At 38.4% G+C, this 13296-nt stretch overlaps 1 protein-coding gene and 1 long non-coding RNA gene across 2 annotated transcripts in view; one reads left to right on the forward strand and one right to left on the reverse strand.

Moving 5' to 3' along the window:
* The window catches only part of ZSWIM2 (zinc finger SWIM-type containing 2), a 14976-nt gene extending 13263 nt beyond the window's left edge, over positions 1 to 1713 (reverse strand). The window contains 1 exon segment of the mRNA XM_083842919.1: positions 822 to 1713. Coding sequence (XP_083699045.1) covers positions 822 to 1133 — 312 coding nt within the window. The 5' untranslated portion in view covers positions 1134 to 1713.
* LOC310902067 lies at positions 912 to 12843 on the forward strand. The gene is made up of 2 exons (XR_014586459.1): positions 912 to 957; positions 1708 to 12843. It is a non-coding gene; the product is annotated as an uncharacterized lncRNA (long non-coding RNA).
* The last annotated feature ends 453 nt before the right edge of the window (positions 12844 to 13296 follow it).

Raw genomic sequence — 13296 nt, forward strand, 5'->3', positions numbered from 1 at the left:
TGTTTTTCTAAATTAATTCCTTCTTTCCTGTCTCTGAAATTGTTGCAACTGATTAGCTATTCTGCGTTTTCATTTTTCCCAAGATTGCAGCTGTAATCAAAGAAGTAATGCAAAGTTTTCTGTATCAGGGGAAAATGGAAACTAATGGGAAAATGTCCAAGAGCACTAATTTTTTATTTTTTTTTAAGTGGAGGTGGGAAAGGAGGAAGAACAAGACTGAAACTCTTGAGGACAATGCTTCATCCATTTAAAATTAGTAAACTACCTGCAAGCCATAAAAGTGATGCAAATACTTACATTCATGATCTCTTGGTAATCGGTATTTTTTCAGCAGAATCCTACAATTTATAACCAAAGTATCTGGTACGTAAGAACATTGATATCAAGTTAGTTGTTAGTTCAACTTTAGAATATAATTGGAGCAGCCTTGTAAGAACCTCAGAGCTTCACGGAGCAAGTAGTGTGTGTGATGTGAGACACTGAGTCATCTCGCTGTAGTAAATTCAGCTAAATACATATCAATTGGTGTAAAATCATATTTAAAATACAAAGGTTAGTCCCATTCTGCGTATATATTCCTATCCCTTCCCTGGCTTGCTGCAGTGATGGGGCTGAGCACTGCTTTGCAATTCCTTTCTGGGGGCTGTAAGGTGCTTGGGACCCATCTCTCCTTTCCTGATATCTGTCATCCAGCCTGGTATCTATCAGATGTGACCGTGGCTGTCATTCGACTACTCCAGCTACCAGCTTTATCTTTGTCCTCCCGTCCCCCCCGTCCCCTCCAGCCGCGTTTTGAGTTCCCTCACGCCGCGCCCCCTCACCAGCAGAGGTGCTCGCAGAGCCCCGCTCCCGCTCGAGCGGTGCCGCAGGTGCACGAGTGCGGCGCTCCGAGCAGCACCTGCAAGGACATCACCGAGCAGCCACCATGGCGGCCTCATCTCGCAGCCGGACCACGCGGTGTGTCCCCCCACACACCCACCCCCCCTCAGCGGCGGCCCGCGGCGGCCGTCCTCCCGCAGCAGGAAGGCGGCGGGCCCCAGCTCCCGCACCATGCGCACGGTGCCGCGCAGCGCCCGCCTCTTGCCGCTGCCCCGCCGTGGCCGCGCGGCCTCAGGCGGCGGCTCAGCCGCCATTTCGTGAGGCGACCCCGGAGCCGGCGGGCGGAGTGGTGGCTGCCGCCTTCTGCCCGCCGGTGTCGCGGGGCTGGAGCTGTAAACCCTCAGCCTTTCTTGTAGTATCGGCTGCTATTTGTGCTTTTCGTCAATGGTAGTAGCATCCTCTCAGAAAAAGGGGGGTTGCCGCCTCGTCCTTGGTACTCGCTGATTCTTTTTCGACGCGCTTGAAATCCACCTGGTTTATCACGTGCTTTCTGTGAGGAGAACGGCTCTGAAAACATTTACCACCGAAAGGGGCGGGTTTTTGGGTTGTGTCACGGTCACTAGCAAGAGATGTCACTGTCCCTATAGGCTTTCCAAAAAAAATTTTTTTTCACTCATGTTTTTTCACTTTACTTTAAATATTTGTATCAATTCTTCAAACAGCTGATAGTTACAATTCTTTTGATAATGAAGTAGATTGCATAGTTTTCCCCAGAAAGTAAAACACACAGAGTAATAGGGGTCCAACTCCCTCTCGATGTTTGTTAAAGGCATCAGAGGGTCCTTTTATCATGTGGGAGGCTTTGCTGAAGTGCCTTTTTTATTTCAGAAGTGACTAAGCCCCGCTGGGAAGCAGCAGGGCCTGCAGAGATCCCAGGAGGGCAGGCAGAGGCAGCGGGGGGCCATGGAGGCGATATGATGTTAGGGGAAGGCTGCGCCACCTCAGAACGAAGCCTTCCCTCACGCCAGGCAGTGGAGGAAAGTGTCTATGAAGGAAAGCTCATCTAGCTGCAGGACCCTGATCCAGATCAGTGCAGACGTGAGAAGCTTAGGAATTTTTTTTATTATTTATTTATTTCTTGAATGCTAGCTTGGAGAAGGAAACATCTAGGGAACCTGGTACAGAAAGAACTGTGGTGAGTGGTGTAAAGGGTACAGGGAAGACTACAGGGTGACTTGGGGTACTGACATGATGCAGCCACTCAGGTGGCTTGGTCAAAAGAGTGATGAGTGAGCTCAAGTGGACAAGTCAAACCAGAAGGGCTGAAGGGGTAAGTAGGAAATGGGGTCTGGAAGTGCATGTGGTCAGAACTCAGAATCAAAGGCTGAGGCCTTGCTTTTAAAAAATAAACAACAAACACAAACACAAAACCACACAATTGAACTAAGTGACGTGTAAAATAATCATCAGACCTTATTCTTTTAACCAATTCACAAGCCCCTATGCCAGCATGTCAAGGCTCAAGGGTAGGGAGCTGGAAGAAGACCAAGTGACAAAGATGGTGTAGTGTTTCTTAGTAAATCCTGAGTGCAGTTTTTGGTCAGATGTCACAGACTTTTTGTGAAATCTTCTGGATCAGCTTGTTCACATCTTTTCTTTATCCTTCCCACTGCATCATCTCTCGTGAATGACATTGTAGGAGATTAACAACCAACCAACCAACCAACCTTTTTTTTTTTTTCTTTTCAGTAAACTTAAGATGTCATACCATTAACAGCTATACAGAAATCTTTAATACCTTACCTGTGGAAAGAGGAATTTTAAGAATGGCAAAGCCCAGTGCATTGTCTTGTGGTTTATACAATCTTAAATTGTTGTTGCAGTTAAAGATCCTGCTACGCCCTTTGCCTGTAAGTGATCTACTGGTGTTCTCAGTAACTTTACCCCTATACCTAACTCACATGATAATGTATGCACATATTTTTGTGTGACTAAATATTATATATATATAAATACGTGTGACTAAATATTTTGTGTGACTAAATGTGACTAATTTTTTTTTGGGGGGGGGTTGAACTTGTTTAAACAGCAAACTTTAGAAAAGAAACTGTTATAGTAAATATTACAGATCAGTAGACACAATATACATATTTTGGACACAGGTTTCACAAGTCATGGTATAGGGAGTTCTAGCACATGAGGAATATTGTTAAAATTGGTTATTACATATACAATGTGACAGACCCTTTCTATCTGCAGATACAAACTAACCTATGTCACCACACCACATGTGACATTCTGATTTTACAAGGTGTGATTGTCTTCGGAACTATTCCTGTTCTAGAGCCCATCTGATACTGATTCACATTTTGTTCTGTGGAAGTGTTCTCAATCCTTCTCCTCTTGAAGTGTTACAAAAGGCAAAATGACACCATTTTCTTCATCTTCAAAGCAGATCAGCTTGTACAGATCTTGGCCAGCATGCCTGGCATCTTGAATAGCATATTCATAGTGTGACAGTCTTCACGCTATGTGGCAGGATCCAACTGTATGAATAGTCTTTAGAAATAACTGTTGTGTAATAGGGATTTTTTTCTAATGTTCTTAGAGACAGTGGGTGACTCTCATTTTGTTTTATTGTATTTTAAGGCAACGAGAGCTTCATCTCCCACATCATTACATAAAGGTTTCTTGAGAGTTTTGTTGACTTTATAAGAGGTACAGATGCATGGCATCATCCATCTTCATCTCTCTGAACTGTTACCAAGGTATGTCCAAACAATAGAGAATTATTTCCCCCTTAATGTGATGCAGTTTTGAATACTGCTAGAGGCCAGTTCTGAATTGAACTCCAAGTTGAGGAAAAGTTAAAGACAATTTCAATTCTCACCTCTTTAGAAGGTCAAATCTGTGTTTTCCTACACACATAGCAAGTGTCTGATATCCAGAACTGAAGCTACATGAAATCAAAAAGGAAAGGGTACTATGTTCTCTGTTGTTGAAATTATGATGTTTTAAGTCAAGATTTTAGTGGGCCAGAGAGCAAGAGAGTATCTTTTTATCTTGCTTGTTGGCATACTGATCCATGCAACTTACAGTTCATGATTTTTTAGATAATCTTTTTATTAAATACTCATTAACCAAACAACAAATAAGTGGAAGACAGATATGTGATCTTACGCATTTCTTATTTAAGGTAAGCATCCTAACTGCAAATTAAATGGTTTATTCTTTTTCTTCTCCAAGGAGATTTTTGTCATCTTTTCTGTGTACTTGCAGCACTTGGACACAAAGAATGGAGAATGCCTCCACCACTCCCCTTCCATTCCACTGAAACACCCTGTGAAGTACTGACCTTATTTCTGAAGAGAACAATGTTTTTGTGCCTGCCTTGGGGTTAGGTATTCATTTTTATATGCCTTGGTTCTGTTCAATAAATACATGCCTACGTTGTGCTTAGACCCATAAAATTCACAAGATAGATATTTCTTTTCCTGCGTGACAGATGATCCCACTCCCTGCCTTGGCTAAGAATGAATCGTATCTATTTCCAAAGCATGTTTTACAATCGCTTTATCCCAGGAACCTCTAAATATGGTGAAGCAAGACAGAAAGAAATTTTATTCAAAAAAAGCTCTTTGCTTAAAAACAACACCAAAACCAAAACAAAACAACAACAGAAAAAAAAAAAAAGACAACTTGATGGAAAAAAGGGATCAAAGATTCTGGGAATCAAAGAATCAAAGAGAGTTATTAGATCTGTGAACTGTCCTGCAAATCCTGAAACCAGAAGATATTTCCTGTCAGAGTTATTAAATTAGTGGTAAAAAAAAAAAAAAAAAAAAAAAAAAAACTAACTATTTTAGGACTCAAAAAGTAGGGTGACCTTGTGGCTTAATGGTAGACCACGACTGAAGAGAATCTAACAATCCTGGCTCCTTTGAAGATTTCCTACGATTTCCTACGTGACATTGAGCAAAATCTCCTTGTGCCTCAGTTCTCCATTAACATTTCCTTTCTTCTCCTCCATCCCTTGTCTATTTAGAATGACTCTCCCTCATAGGGAGGGTGAGTTCAGTTACCTCATTCTATATTAAGTTATCTCACTAAATATTGACAGTGATGGGTTTATTCAGTTCTCTCAGTATATACTGGTAATGACACGGTGGAGTACTGATCAGCTAGTTTCTACTTTACTAATTACCATAGGCAATGATTGTAGGTTTTGGGATTAAATTTTTTCAATAGAACACTGATTTCTGTGATCTCCTGGCACCAAAGAGTAGATTCTGAGTAAAGCCACATAGGCACCAATCTCTGGCAGATCAGCTAGCTGCATTCTTTCCACATAATAGTAGAAATATCAGAAACTATGAATATAAGGGGAAGGGGAGGAGGACACAAATCAGAAAAACCTACTTCCCCTCTTCCTGTCCACCAGAAATATGAAGCTTGTTTCTGACAGATACTGGAATGGAGCATAGCCTTGATAAACTGAGACAGATCAGCAGTGGAACATTGCATGTTCAGCTTGCCAACAATCTCTTTTTTTTTTTTTTTAATTTATTTTTAAATAATACGGGAATAATATTTACTCTTATTTACATTCTTAAATATTGACACCATTGGTATGATACCCAGTGTGATTTCCTGACTACTAAATGATTTAACCATTCTTAATGTACCATTGTTTAATAGGATTAGGGTGCTGAGTGTGGAACACAGAACTTTACTATATGCTGCTGGGTATGCTGGTGGTGGTATATGCTGGTGGTGTAAATGTAACAAAGCCAATACAAACTGAAATTTTATCCATGAAAGATTTTGTGCTAAAGTTGCTGAGACCTCATCTGACAACTGCAGAGTTGGTTTTTAGTTTGTTGGTTTTATTTTTGTTTTGTTTTGTTTTTCTTGTGGTTACCTAACATGAGGATGAAGGATGAGATCTATTAATTTATTTATTTTCTTCTTGCATCCAACTCCTGTTGAAATGACTAGAAATGTTCCTTGTTATGTCAGTGGAAATATTGAAAAATGACTGTTTAACTGGTGCTGTCAGATCTGTATACTGAGTACCTCAGAAAGAAGAATTTGGTTATAATTTTACTTCACTACAGTTCATTTAGAAGGCCTTGAAGATAAACAAAACCCCTAAATGAACTGGTTAGTGGGAAAAGTTGTGTATAATATTTGATACAATATGTGACCTTTAAAGGTCTATTTCAGAATTGGAGCAGAGAAATAATGGCTATGAAAAATTTATTTTGGCACTGTAAAGTGAAGTAGTCTTGATACTGCTAACTACTGAGTCATTTCAAGTGATGTGAACCTAATTTTAATGTGTGGGATATAGTGCTTCCTCTCCACTTTTACTTCAGATCAGTTTGAACAAATGACATTGTCCAGCAGCTTTTTTTGCAAAAGCACATTTTTAACGGCATTACAAAAAGATTAGCACTGACAGGTTTTTATATATATTTCCTATGTGGGGACAGCTCTTCCAGCCCATTTCCTTCAGTGATATCTGGAGAGGATCTGATAAGCTTTATACCACTTTTCACAGGTCAAAGGGCATTGTCTTCCTCTTCAGTCCAGCTGCCAACAACAAAGTCAGACATATGTTATCACCATCACACAGGAAGCTGTGAGGCTGCTTGTGTTCAACAAAGTACAAATACAGGAAGAACATAAGGTTAGTTAAAAGCTGATGGAGCTCTGCTAAGGTAGAATCTGGCTAATAATATTATAATCCAACAATACTGTATGGTTCGGTATCAGGGTAAGGTGGTTACTTATTGTTGATTAGTTTAATAATACTATTGCCAAAGTGTAGGTATCCATCTATACCCTTTTACAGGAGGCATATCCTGAGTTGGGGCATAATGTTAAAAGAATAATTAGTTATTCAGTAAAGAGCAAAGCTGCAATGGGATTAATTGATAATGAATTGAATATAAAATTCATTTTAATAGGTAAAATTTGATGTTGCCACTTAACAAAGAGGATGCTGTTTGCCTGAAAAATTGTTCTAGATTTCTCTTTTAACATACAGTGTGCTGCATATCCAGATGAAAGTGGTACACAATATGTCAGCAAGCTCATATCATGAAATGCTCTCAGTGTTGGTATCATCTTAGAATTTGTAAAAGTGAGTTTTCCATTCCTCTGTAACTTTGGAATATGAAATCAGCTTAATAGGAGCTTTATATTTTTATCACTGATAAGGAGTATTTTGGAACTGTTTGTTAGTGCTAAATTTGGATCCATTCGCAGCTTGTCTTCTGCTTCCGGTACATTGTTTACTGCTTCAGGAAAGTCTTCCCAACACATTATGTGAGTTCCCATCCCCTGGCCTTTGCTCAGCACAGAACAAATCAGGGCAGGCACACTGAGTTCCAACTCCCGTCTCTAAGGACCAGTTAGCTGAGGCTCTGCTGCAATGGAGAGCTGCTACCTGGAAGTTGTAGGCCGCACCACAAATAACACACTACAAAGGATATCTGTGGGAAGAGAGGGCTACAGAAGTAGAGCTAGGCCTACTGCTCACACCTTCATGAAAAAAGTGACGAACGGGAAATAAAGTGAGTGCAGTACTTCCTCAGTGAACTGTCCTACTGCAATATGTCCCATCACTCTCTCTGCTTGTTATATCTTTGTTTTCACACTTTCAGTAGCGATGCTTAGAGCTTACTGTACTTTCAGAAGGGCCTTAAAAGGGCCACGTTATCTACTGAGATCTCTAGATTAATTTAAATGTGAAACCAGCACTTCAGCTCTAACCATCCAGAAATACAGATCCAGCACCTTTCATCTAACCATCCAGAAATACAGATTCTAACCTTTTTCTAATTCTTTTCTAACCATCCAGAAATACAGATTCCAGGCACTTTGGAATCCTATCTGCAAAGTAAGCAGATATCAAAGTCTAGTGAACACATGATGGATTAGTAGATAAGACTATGTCAGGACTTCAAAACTGAACTTCTGAATTCCTAGTCTGCCAATCTGTCAAGCAGAGGATACCAAGAACAGGAAACTAGTTTTGCAGCAACTGAAGCTTAGAGGCCGTGGTAAAACTTTTCATTTAACCCGAGGGAAAGCACCAGTTGGGGTCAGGGGCTGTCCCTAAAGCCTACTGGGTTTAAACATTCCCTTAGGTCACTGCCCTTGGCTGGAGAATAATGGTAATAAGCAGTAGTTGCTTGATTTTGCATTCATCATCTATGAGAAATGGTCCATAGTGGCAAGTAACTATTGCTGTTCCACTTCAGAGTCACTTCCGTACATATCTACATAGTCACCCTCTACTCACCATCCTGCTAAGATCATGTCAGTCTCTACTGTTTTACTCCAGAAATGAGTGACAGTGCTTGAACAATTTCACATGAATTGATATAATGGTCTGTAACGTTACTGCAGACTTCAGTCATACAGTACTCCTCAAAAGTTTGAATTGCTTAATGCATATCTCTGTAACCTACAGTGAAGCTCCTAACTATATATACCTGCAAATTAGAGGCACTGGAGATGCTCTGAAGAAAAAAGATTTCCAAACACATCTGATGTCTCTGAATTTTCCTAACTATCCATTTTGGGAAGGGCAAAAGAGAGCAATATAAATGTTGCTGTCTGCCAATTTCCAGTAGAGCTTTAAGGATTTCAAGTGTGGTTTTTGTTTCGTTTGTTTTTTCTCTTAATAGTGTGAAAGTGATAAAGCTGTCATTAAAATAGGTATACTCAACCACTATGGCATAAATATCATCAAAATATTTGTAAGTATACAGTGCATAAGGCAGAGTATTTGTGAGTCACAGAACCAGAGAGTGGCTGAGGTTGGAAGGAACATTGAAGATCATCTATGGCAACTCCCTTGCTCAAAGCAGTGTGGACTCCAGGAGGTTGTCCAGTTGGGTTTTGAGTATCTTTCAGGATGGAGTGTCCACAATCTCTCTGGGAAACCTTTTCGACTACTCTCAAAGAAAAAAATAATCTTATGGTTAAATGGGATTTCCTGTATTTCAGTCTGTGCTTATTGCCTTTTGTGTGCACCACCAAGGAAAGTCTGACAAGGTCTCCCTCCTGTCCCCACTCAGGTATTTGTACAAATGGATTTGAAGCTAAACAGTCCCAGCTTTCTCAGCCTCTATTCATATGACAGGTGCTTTAATCCCTTAATCTTAATTGAGGATGTGCTTTGTTCTGCCCTTTGGGTTATCACTGATGACCTTAATCAGTCTTGGCCCCTGTGTCAGTCCTTGGGATTTTATGTAGGAGTTTGATAAATGCTGTGTAGTATTTAGGATATTTCTTTCCAGGCTTGTTTTTTACTATTATTTTTCTGTTGTTTAATTTATGGACAGTATTACGATGTGAACTGTAATGTTTTCAAATCTGAGATCATTATTTCTGTTCTAGCAGTGGTGTTTTTTTTTTTTCTCTTGAACACACTGTTGGCATCCTTAGATTGCATCTTTTTGATTATTTATGACTTTAGTTAGAAACAGCTTGATGATCTGTTGTTGTATGCAAGCTTTTTTTAATATATCTTGAAGGGAATCAAAGTCGAAATTATGATTAGAGCGAAGTGATTGAAATCTTTATATTGAAGTAACATTTAATGAAAACCATTTACTTATGCTAGGTTTCTTTGGTATTATACAGCAGGTGTTTCAGTAAGCTTCAAGGTAGATTAGTTCCAAAGGGCACATTTCATCCTGATAGTCAGTGTAAGGATTATCACAGTCTACTTATCAACAGCTCCCAGAAGTCTCATTTTGTTCCTTTGATAACTATGCCAAAGCCACGAAATAGCACATCTTTTATTTTTGTTCTGTTTACTCTCTATGCATTTGTTACCATGATTAAATTAATTCTTTGTATTATACAGGCAGGTGGGTATTGAGAAGAACCAGTGCAGTAATTCACACATCTGGGGTAGGACTATTTTCTGTCAGTTCTGAGACTACCAGCATGTTGGTAACATGTCTGGAAATTCAGGTGGTTAAATATACTTTATCGATAATTACAGAAACAGGATGTTCTACTCTGTTTCAGAAGATGGTATATTTCACAAGGAGACAGTGATTTGAAGAGATTCTTCCCTGACTCATAATTGTATATGTATTTATTATACCCTAAGAGCATACTCATCACAGGGTGCTGTGCCTCTTTTTGCATTACTGGTACTAGCATATTTAAAAAAACACACACAGTCTTTCATCAAATACGATTCCTTTGCTAAAGCCTACACTGTGAGGCCACAGTGCCATTAAGTCCACCTTGTCTTGACGTAAATAATATTGATACAGGGATAACTTAGGACTTTTAATATCAGAAATCCCATGAAGTTACTTCTCTGGTCAGATGTTGTCAGCTCCAGCACATATCGAAGGATATTGTGGCAGGGATGAGGACCTCTGATCTCTGAGATGATTTTTTTCAGGTGGATTGACTGCTTATATTGTGTGACAGGCTATGTATTTATCAGAGCATTTTCCAGAAAAATGCAGGATTAGATTTTCTGGATGATAATACCCAATGCAAAAAAAAATTGAACCCTATTTAAAAGATCAAAAATAATTTAAAATTCCCATCAGATGCCTTTTAATCTTCTACAGAACTGAATATTAAATTTATCTATTTTCATTTTAAATTTATCAACATGTTTAATGTAGTATGTCATCAAGTACTCCCATAAAAGTAAATGAATATTTCATATTTTGGTCAAAAAATGATAGTGTTGAACATCATAAATTTGTCACAAGTCATTAGCATTATATTTGAGGATTTCCATGGCATGGAAAAATTTCTAGATGGCATAAAGCCATCCTCTCCTTGTGTTTGTATGCCTGCTAATCACCTGTCACCTTCAGTGACAGGGGTGGGATGAATTGAGACTTGTTATCTTGTATACTTTTATCTGTTGGCTACTTTCCTGTGTAAGTCAGAGAATCATGACTAAGGGAATTTGAATAACTATTACCCAGAGAGCAAGGAGGAACAGAATGTGTCACTGTACTATGAGGCTTCTCGTTATGTGGCACCTACTGTAATGTTGGGGAGAAATCAGCAATAAATAATTCAATCGAAGTTATTTCATTCCAAACCCATTATCTTTCTAAAGGAATTTTGTTTGAATGTGATACTGCACGGTTGGAAGCAGCTTCCATTGTGAAACTGGGTGTGTTTCTGACCATTTGTCACAAGAGGGGGCTGCAGTTCTTTGCAATTTTTAAAAGCTGATGTTCCACTTTAAGAAGGAAAGGGGTTGTGTGTCTGTGTGAGGGTAAAAGAAGTCTTTCTCGTTATAGGCTTATTCTACTGTTTTTAATTAATAGTTTGTAAAATTGTTGAAGTGCTTAGGTCAAAACAGTGAGTATGAAAACAATTTTCATAGTGTTTTTTTTATTTTGTACTTCGACGGCAAATATGTAATTGGAAAACTCATGATGTAAAATGTTTATTGGTAGATTGGTTTTTGAGCATGGTCATGCTGTTAAGCAGTGAAATTTGTAGAATGTGAGTCAGGTGGAAATCTCTATGAGAAATTTCATACCTTTAGAGAACCATCATCACAAGGTGAATCTAAGTCATCAGCTAACTAGGTTAAAGAAAATGAAATGATGCTTTGTACAACTGAGACGTTATCCCTATTTATGCTGGTATTTGTAGGATGTCAGCATGCTCTGTACATGCTGTTCTCTTATTTTGTGAAAGAGTGACAAATATCATTACCCTGTTTCAGAATCCTCACTGGAAACAAGTTTTGGAAAAAGTGATCAAACAACTCCATTGTTTGTCCATTTCTTTTTTCTATATTATCTTTAAAGATACATTTTAAGTATCTTTAAGTATCTGTAACATTTAACGTTACAGGTTAAGGGATTCTGTACATCCCTGTCTCATTTATTAACTTCTGAGCATGCAGATCCAAGATTAGTTTTTCATTCTTGGAAAGGCTTGAGAAAAAGCATAGGAGGTTAACACGCCTTGAAATGGCTAAGCCTCCACTTTTCATATTGGAATAGGGTGATGTAACTGGGCAGATGATGTCTTTCATGTCTGGTGAAGAAGAGGTTTGGAAAAGCTTCTTCAGGTTTGTAGAAGAAAAGAGATTTTTCAAATGTTAAATGACTGCAAAGACTTTGTTTCAATTACTGGTGAATTGTTATTGTGCAAGAAATAATAGAGAAAGCCTCTTTCTGTCTTGTGGGGAACTCTAAACCTCCTTGTTCTTTCATATTCTGGGAAGAACTTAGTCATTTCTCTTTGAAATTTTGTTTGTAAACCCGTAATTCTTAGAAACACTCTTTCACTCGTTTGTACATTAACCACTTTTTGTGTTTCTATTGTGTTGTATAGTCTATATTATCTACCTGTAGGCATCCGTGAGGGTTGGACCTTTCCCTAGAAAATCTCACCTTGCAGCAATAAACTGATTTCAAGTCTTGTAAGTCTGGCAGCAACTGAAGATTTTTAAAACTTCAGCACACAACTGATGGCTTTGCAGAGCGGTGGCAATGGCTTTTTCATTTCATGCCTTCGGTGTTTTCAGTCCCTAAGAAAATTGATTACATGATTTTTCTTAGAATTAAAATAATAGAATACATAAAAATGCTATATTTTTAGGAAAAAGTGGTTTTCAAGCCAACAGCACATATGCTTTCAGGAATACTACTTTAATAAATGTAAACTCAGTGAAAAAACAATTTTAAGATGTTGCTAACATGTATAAAAACACCAGAAGACTATATGCGTTCTTTGTGAAGAATAGCATTATGGAGGCCCAGTTTTTCCCTTTCCCTGGAAAGGACCCAGCTTTTTCTTCTTAGTTTTCTTTAGTTTACTTCAATATTCTGTTGAAAATCCCAACCAAAAAAAGGGAAAAAAGAAAAGAAAAGAAAAGAAAAGAAAAGAAAAGAAAAGAAAAGAAAAGAAAAGAAAAGAAAAGAAAAGAAAAGAAAAGAAAAGAAAAGAAAAGAAAAGAAAAGAAAAGAAAAGAAAAGATCAATAAAAGAAAAAATCTCATGGGCTTTGCACTGCTGAAAAAATAGCTTACACATAAGTGGATTTTGTCTTACAATTACTGAAGAATTAAAGAGAGATTGTATCCTCACTCTTTTCTACTGTTGTTATTGAGTATAGCAGAGTGCACAAATCAAATGTAGAGCATCATAAAAACTTGTCACAGTGTGAGCTACAATTCACTTTGTATTTACTCTTGGGAACTTTGAACAAAGGTCAACACAAGTTGCATTACACTTCCCATTTGCATTTTCCCACACTTTTCTTTTTCCAACACTTGAATGAATCAATATAGTAGTTGCTTATGACCATCATGGTGTTTCATATTTAAAATGGCATGTATTTTTGAACTTGAATATGATGTAGACTTGTAACTGGTGTTGTATAAGATAGTCATTAATTCTGTTTGTCAGTAAACTGAGGAAATTCTCTTTTCTCCTCTTGTTCAAGTCA

Source organism: Anser anser (genome assembly GCF_964211835.1).
Source record: "Anser anser genome assembly, chromosome: 6".
Taxonomy (NCBI): domain Eukaryota; kingdom Metazoa; phylum Chordata; class Aves; order Anseriformes; family Anatidae; genus Anser; species Anser anser.